This window comes from Azolla caroliniana, unplaced genomic scaffold, assembly GCF_043228905.1.
Source record: "Azolla caroliniana isolate FFs.n. ecotype wild unplaced genomic scaffold, voAzoCaro1.0.p SCAF_1, whole genome shotgun sequence".
Lineage (NCBI taxonomy): Eukaryota > Viridiplantae > Streptophyta > Polypodiopsida > Salviniales > Salviniaceae > Azolla > Azolla caroliniana.
The window spans coordinates 6,772,010-6,780,359 of record NW_028230436.1 but is presented as its reverse complement, the minus strand read 5'-3'; the positions used below and the strand labels follow the sequence as shown (position 1 = coordinate 6,780,359).

General features: G+C 38.0%; 1 protein-coding gene across 1 annotated transcript; it reads left to right on the top strand.

Moving 5' to 3' along the window:
• Positions 1-5,075: 5,075 nt before the first annotated feature.
• On the top strand, positions 5,076-6,767 carry LOC147868678 (F-box/kelch-repeat protein At1g15670-like). The gene has a single exon (XM_087322268.1). It carries the CDS (start codon positions 5,149-5,151, stop codon positions 6,349-6,351), a length of 1,203 nt encoding a protein of 400 aa, XP_087178394.1. The 5' UTR covers positions 5,076-5,148; the 3' UTR covers positions 6,352-6,767.
• The last annotated feature ends 1,583 nt before the right edge of the window (positions 6,768-8,350 follow it).

The window sequence follows — 8,350 nt, the reverse complement described above, 5'->3', positions numbered from 1 at the left end:
CTAGTATATAAGAAAATACATTTGATTTGAGTATAAATTACTCTTCATAGAATTTTAGGCCCTTGTGCAAGATTTCTTAAAGAGCATTGTTGATCTGTGTCAGTGTAACTGTCAACGTTTATTCCCTATATTTGGTAATACGACTTTACTCAGCGGGTGTTGCTTTGCAGTCTTCTAAGTTCAAAATGACATTGTTATTTTGATTGTATAATCATATTTGAGACAAATTAGGTTTTACAACTGACCAATCCACTTACATAGATCTGCATGCTAGGGTTGTCTTTATTTGCTGGTACAAAGGAACAATTCTTTTGTACACAGGAATGGAGATTAGGCTGGTTTTGTAAAATGGTTGGAAGTCTAGTAAGATTGTGCTGCATTGAGGTTGGTTAAAATTGGCTAGATCCTTGTCCAAACAACTTAGGTTCTCAAGATGACTAGAACAAATGTGGAAACCATTTTGTTATGCGCTTGTCTATTGACTATTGGGATGGACCACCTTGTGAAGTTTATCCCCAACAACAAACTTTTGGACTAAAGCTGTACTCTCTCTTTTTTGGTGAAATGGTAGTATTCTTTCTCTCTCTCTCTCTCTCTCTCTGTCCAACAAGAAAAATCCATTGTTTTGCTAAAACTCTTGTAAACTCCTTACACCCATCTCCACAATATCCTATCTTATCTTGCTACTAGAAATTGGTGCCCAATCGACATAGGTACTACCCATGCAAAGAATACGCGAAAGTCAAGAATATGCCTAACCATAGATTTCCTAAACAAGCTTGGAACATAGGATGCAAGGTACAAAAAAAGCTTTGAGGTGGTTGGATGCTTGACATTATGAAATGGTTTAAGAAATTAGGAGCAAAACATCTATCAGAGCTGTTAGGTGATGTTATGAGGTATGTGATAGTTGAGCAATGAGACATTGGACATTGAGAAGTAGTTTTGAGATTTTTATGATTATTTTGAGCTAGAAAAATACTCATACATTTAAGAGCCCTATTGATGGAGAAATATTAAGTTGTCCTAGCATTGGATCCTCAACAATTATTTCAATCTAAATGATAACTAACGTTCTTACTTATGTTGACAAATCTTAGCTCTTTTACTAATTTGTAACAAACTCTAGTGTTAGGTTAGATGTAATGAATTAGTGATGGCATCTCTTCACGAGATATAAGGATTGGAGGGAGATACCTCTATAAAGAATTTGGTTCTATAACCCTATATCTCCTCTTTGAGTTGCTTTTCTTTTATGCAAAAACACTCTAAAATTTGTTTTTGTATAGGTTATCCACTAGTGTTTTTAGTCGTCGTGGTTTTCTAATGGTTGTTGTATATTTCATATGTTTGCATGAGTCCGTAATTGTTTTATCTTATTCAAAACCTTATGGATTTATGTTTTTTAATAGCATCAATTTCACATTTGTAAACAAGGGCATTGAAGGATGATGAACAAAACCGTCACATCATGTAAGAGCATGTAATGCCTTATAGGCATGTATGAAATGTATTTTCCACATACATAGTATGCAAGCTTTTAAAATTATAGTTTCTACTAAAAGAATAGGAATGGCTTTACAAATTCAGTTTAACAACTTTTTCACAATCCAATGATTGAAAACAATAGCTTCCCTTACGCAATACTAATATTAAAAAGGAATCATAACATTGATAATTTGCACAAATGTTTATAGCCATTATGGAGCTCGATCACCGAAGACGCTCTAATTAGTTGTAAAGCTAGAAAGATACCATGACTTAAGTTCTTTTTTATTTCAATTCATTCACATACATTACTTTTTCTTAATCCTAATAAAAAGATGTTTTGCTTCGAAGATGAAGCTAAGAATATTTAAAATTTTATGCAAATTGTGGGCCAAAGAGAAATATGTGTCATTTAGTAAATGAACATGATTCATGTTTGTCATGTTTATGACATAACATATACATATCAAAACAAATTGTGTGAGATGTTTGAGTCATAACCAAACATCAATATTGAATCATTAATAGAATCACACAACCTAGAACCTCGACTATGTATCTAATGTGAAAACAAATTCTAGTGTTAACATTGCAATTTAGAAATTTCTCTCATGAACAAATGATCATAATCAATTTGTCAAAGATAATGTATATATATGTTTTCGTTGAAGACTTGGCTACCTATTGGACCTATCTAATATGTATATTAATCATTTTATTTAAAAAAACAAAGCTTAAAAAGTAAAGTCAACTTTGTTGATAATAAAATGTTAATATAATTTGCATATTTTAATACAAATGGCTCGCCGCCCCCCAACAAAAAAAGAAAAAAAACTTATGTTTATCTATATTTACATCATACATATATCACAACTTTATTCGTCGCGTAAGTTAAGTAGTTAGTAGATAAGAAGGTGATAATTTGTCCTTATTCTTAGCAAGGAACTTTGGTCGTTGGTGGAGGGCCACTGTGGACGACGCACGCCTTGTTCGTTTCGTCGTTCGAACGGCCTCCTTCTAAATTTCTTAGTAGACTGTTGTAAGTTTGTGATTGTAACTCATTCCCAATTGTCAAGAAATTGCTCAAAAAATCCCAATTTGATTGTAATTCTTAGCCACAATATCACCTTTTTGAAGTTTGAAATGAGATGTATACAGTAACTCTAAAGTTTTGAGATTTCCAAGTTAAACCCCCATAAGTAATTTCAACAAAATGTGGAATCGAGTTTTTTTTATGTTTGTTCTTTCAACAATAGATCACTCTTCACATTCTCTCTTGCAACACTCATCGTGATAGTTTTGGCCATAAAATTGCTAGTCCTCAGGTGAATGATATTAAAATAATTGCATGAATGAGGGAGGGCAAGGGGAAAGTCTAAACACGATTTTGTAATTAATTATTAGGTTTGACATTGTGTAGAGAGAAAAGCCACCATGGATCATGCGTGACATGTCACCTTAACAACCTAAACTTGCAATTGTAAATCCAATATTTCATGTAGAAGTTTGAATCATAAGCTCATTTGTAAAACTCGAAACAAGAAAAGAAAGAAAGTAGCGTTGTTCTTCATGGTCTGAAATTATTCTTAAATGAGAGAATACCCGTAAAGCTCGGAGATTCAAGATTGAATGCCAATTGCTCCTTGCTTATTGGATGGGTTTCTTCTATGAGAAAGGCAACATTGAAAATTATAACATAATAAGCTTTACACCCTTTTAATAACTTTATTTGTTGACCCACTCATATTCATAATTGTGATATGTTATTTAAATATAGCACGGCCAACTCTCATGTAAATAACCCTTCACAAACTACTTTCTATTTTGTTGTTTAACCTCATGGAAACATATAGGAAACTACGTACAAACCACGTAATATGTATATATAAGGCTTGCAATCATGCACATGTGTGACAAGCATTGAAAATATTACCTTGGAAATTGCCTGCTTTTCAATGTCGGGCACAAGACACATAAAGCCACACTCAACATGATCCAACAAATATCCAATGACTGTGTATGATTGATATAATCCAAATTTCATAATGCTCGATAAAATAATAGAGGAGCATACAATGCAATTATGTAAATATACCTAGACTTCTTTAATAAACTCTTTCATACTCAATATGATAGAATGAACATGTCTGGTTACTATAATCCAAAATATAGTACTACCTAGACAATCTTCGTGATTGATCATAAGTATGATCATGCCAGTCTTTATATGGATTGGTCTTCAGTGTGAAGCAATTCCAAAGATTATGCAAGTTGCTTTCTTAATAGGTTCTAAATATGCACATATGCAAATGAACATGTTGGTCTTTTCCTTGATAGAAGATGTGACAATTTAGTTGAAATACAAATTCAATCGAGATATTTTTTAAACCATTTATACGATGGAGTTAATCGGAAACTTGATCAAGAAAATATATAGGGTGCTTACACACATTAGTTGAATTATATATTGAATCAATAAATTCTGAACCCATCCCGCAATTTAATTGGACTTAATGTCAAGCAATACGGCTTATATCTAATTTCTAGTTGGAACACACCTAACCTATCTAAATGTTAGTTTTTTAAAACAAAAAAAAGAAAAGGTTGGGCGCTTCATCAAGTAATCGACTTGTCTCATTCTGCAAGCCAGGTGTGTTGAAGGCCGACATCCAAACAAAATCATGCATGTGAGAAATGACTTTTCTTTTCTCTGAGTGACAGTGACTAAAAAGAAAAGCTTACTATGGGCGGAAAAGGAAGATCTGGGGTGAGACCAAAGAGATGGGTTAGGTTAGAGTTGTAGGAAGTTGGGGATGGGGACCGGGGCGCATGGATAATACGGATGTGAACGTGGTGGGGCTGGGATGACATGAAATAAGATGTCGAGTTCGGGAACACGTGGGGTTATGAGTGGCTCAAATGGCCTGCCCGCCCAACTTGATGGGTCCCGCCCCCCATCCTAGTCTATTACTTGTTCCTTTTGGCCTAGATTAAATTCCAATTGGATAAACACCAATACATTTTTATATTTTTGAAAACAACAAAAAGAAAACCAATACATAACAACTAGTCTATGAACAAATTAAAATATTTCAATCTTTCTGAAGAAGAAGAATAAGAAGAAGAAGCAGAAGAAGATTGGAAACCTTTTCTATTTTTAGCTACCCCCTTCTCTCATCTCTTTCGTGGTTTTATTTTTTTCTTTGTTTGTTGTTCTTCTTGAATTCTGTTCTTGTTTTTCTGGTTGTATCTTATTTCCATCTAATCTAATTTATCCGCCATAGCCAAAAGTTCCTCCTACTGATTATTCCTTCTTCTTCTTCTTTTTTATCTTAATCCTAAAACCATTCCTCTCATAATCCTCTCATAATCCTAAAACCATTCCTCCCCCACCATTGTTATCGATCTTGATTGTAAGAAAGGAAACCGAAATCTTCCCGATCAATTCCTGATTCAAACAATAACTTTACTTTGATCTTGATCGTGAAGAAGGAAAACGAAATCTTCCCGATCAATTCATGTTTCAAACAATAACTGAACTTGATCTTGATTGTAAGTAGGAAAACGGAATCTTCCCGATCAAAATTCCTGTTTCAAACCATAGTTACTGAATTATTTGCGTTTGAGAGCCCCATTCGGTCTGCGGCCCCTCCCCACCCGATGTCTCTGGTCTATTCCCAACCCATGATTCCGCCATTGCCTGATGATGTGGCGCTCGACTGTCTCTACCGTGTGCCTGCCGGTTCTCACTCAGATCTCCGCCGAGTATGCACCTCATGGAAAGCTGTGGTGGAGAGCGACTCCTTCGGTGAATCGAGGGTCAAATTAGGGTACGCGGATGACTATGCGTGCTTTGTGCAGGCAGCGGTGCCACCAGTCGAGGATCTTGATCCATCTCCATCTCCATCTCCATCTCCATCACCATCACCATCACCATCACCATCACCATCACCATCACAATCTCCAACTGTAGAGGAGGCGAGCCAATGTGTGCCGCCACCAAAATTGGAGAAAAAGCCTACCTACGGAATTAGCGTCTATGATGGATCTTCGTGGAGCCAACTCCCACATGAGCTACCATCCGATTTGAAGCAGAAAGGGATCCCGCTCTTCTCCCAGTGCACGAGCGCCGGGGGCAAGATGGTAGTGATGGGCGGATTGGACCCCGAGACTTGGGCGGTCCTACGGACCGTCTACATATACGACCTCTCCTCCCGGACGTGGAGGCGGGGCTCCGATATGCCCAGCCCCCGCTCCTTCTTCGGCTGTGCCGCTTCTTCGTCCGGGAACATAGTGGTGGCGGGCGGGCACGACTCGGACAAGAACGCCCTCCGGAGCGCGGACATCTACGACGTGGCCGCCGATTGCTGGCACCCTTTGCCGGACATGAAGGAGGCGCGGGACGAGTGCAAGGCAGTCACTGTCCCCGGAGGCAAGGTGGTCGTGATAAGCGGGTACTCGACCGAATTACAGGGCCAGTTCGCCACAAGCGCGGAGACGTGGGACCCGGCCACGGGGAGATGGGAGGCCATGGACAACTTTTGGATGCCGGGGCGAGCCCCTAGCGCGGTGGTGTCGGTCAAGGAGATCTTGTATGCCGTGGTGGACGGGAAGCTTTGGAAGTTGGAGGAGGAGGAGGAGGAGCAAGGTCGTTGGTTCGAGATTACCGAGCTTCCTAGGGAGCTCAAGGAAGCGAGGTGCGCCACCGTGCTCCGGAAATCCGGGGACATCCTTGTGTCAGGGTTGAGCCACTCGGCCGACCGCAGAGCTTCCGTCTGGCTGTTTGTCCCGGCCTCCGGCTCCTGGCGAAAGCTTCTTGGCTTCAGCGGCATCATCCAAGCATCATGTACCATGCATGTGTGAAACCGGCCCGCGCAATTTTGTCACTTTGCACAAATATGGTTGTTGTGTGACTGAATGCTGCATTTTTAGACCGTCCTACCTACATCTTGTTATGTGGTCAAATTGTGGTTCCCCATCCATCTTAGGTTTTAGTTAGATCACAGTGTCTCAATTCTTCCTATGTTTGTTCTATCACTTTGTTTGAAACCCAATCTTGTCTAGGTTTGAGTTAGATCAGGTTGTCTTAATTTGTCCTATGTTTCGAGTAACATCGATCAAATGAGCAGGGAGTATATTATTGGATTGATTACAAGAAGGCAGCATCCAATGGAGGAAGTCTAGGATGAATGTATATTATTCAGAGAGGGAGATATGATTGAATGTAAAATATGGTTTTGTCTTTTGAAACCCTTGTGAAATTTATATGGTACTCTTTTCTTTTTTGGTTGAAGTCTGAAGACAAATAGTTCTTTAGTTTGAAAACAAAAAAAAGGGTATGGTTGGATATTTTGAACACTTGGTAATGTCTCATAACATCTATGTTCTTTCTTATGTTAGGTAAATGCTCGTTAATTAATCTAGAGACCATTATGGAAGTGATGCACAATTTTCACAATAGTTTTAGTGGCATTTGTGGATCATCCGTATGGATTTCAAAGACAAAACGTTTGTAAGTTTCACTTCCATGTTTCAAGGGCAGAACATATGCAAACCAAGGTGCCTTGCTTTAATCCTGCAATTCTCGACAACTTGGGTAAATGATCCCGAGTGATGCTAAATGTTCTCAAATTATGCCTTTCTCTTAACAATAAATCCTTGCTTATCCTTTTCATTTTGATGTTTCTTTCCACAGTGACACAATTTATCTTTCATTCCTCGGACAACTTGCATAAATGAGCCTAGAGATGCTACATTCTCAAAATACACTTTTATTCTCGTTGTTTCTTTACTCGATAACATGCACAAAGCAACTATGCAGTGATGCATACCGTTCTCTAATTATGCTTCTATCCTTACCCTTTCGTTCCATTATTATTATTCTATCATTACCTTTTTCTTGTAACTCACACAAATAAACCTACAGTGATGTACGTTGTATACCATTATCTAATTTTTCTTCTATGCTTAGATTTCCCTTTTGTACATTTCGTTTACTTTTATCTTTCTGTTGGTGTTGAATCTTGATACTTTTATTTACTTCTAGAATATCCTTATTTCTTTTCTAGTTTCACTTGAAAGTTGGCAATATCCACTTCCTTTTCCTAACCATACATGTCATCACGTCATGACTATGGTGGCCTCAACATAATGATCTAACATGTATTCTTAGAATGATACTCGAACATGCAAAGAACTTAATTGTTAGTGTAAACATGATAGGTAACACACCACATTAATGTTGCAATTAAAAAACAAGGGATTTTGTTTGACTCCGAAGTTTTTATTGCAAAGTAGTAATCCCTTTTCTTAGGAAGAACTCACATACAAAGTGATATGTGGATTTGGTCTCATGGGCTAAATTTGGCCTCCCTCATGGATGGTTAAAAAATCTAATCTTCCTCTAATAATTGATAGCGTTCCTCTCGGCTCCACGTGTCATCTACCTAGCTTCTCCTATTGTCACATAAATAGTGTGGATACGTGCATGCCAAAGTAGAGCCACTAGGGTTTTGAACTTGGGAGGGGGAGGGGGGTAGATTGTAGAGCATGGATGGAGTGATTAGCGAAATAGAGATTAATGGAGAACTAATTAGAGGAGCACAAAACTTAACAATAAGTATTGCTTGACTATATTGTAGAAAATTGATAGTTGAGATATCACTCCCTTAGAAAGTTTGTCTCTCACTTCTTTTCGTAATCCCCTTCAAACAACCTAGTAACCACTCCTTTAGAAAGTCTAAAAAATGGAACCTTAGGGGTACTTTAGAGGCAAAGGACTCTTATAAGTGGAACTTGGCGCACATAGAAGATTGAAAGTATTTGGAAGAAGTGTAGTTGTATTTGAAAAAGAAGGATGCTT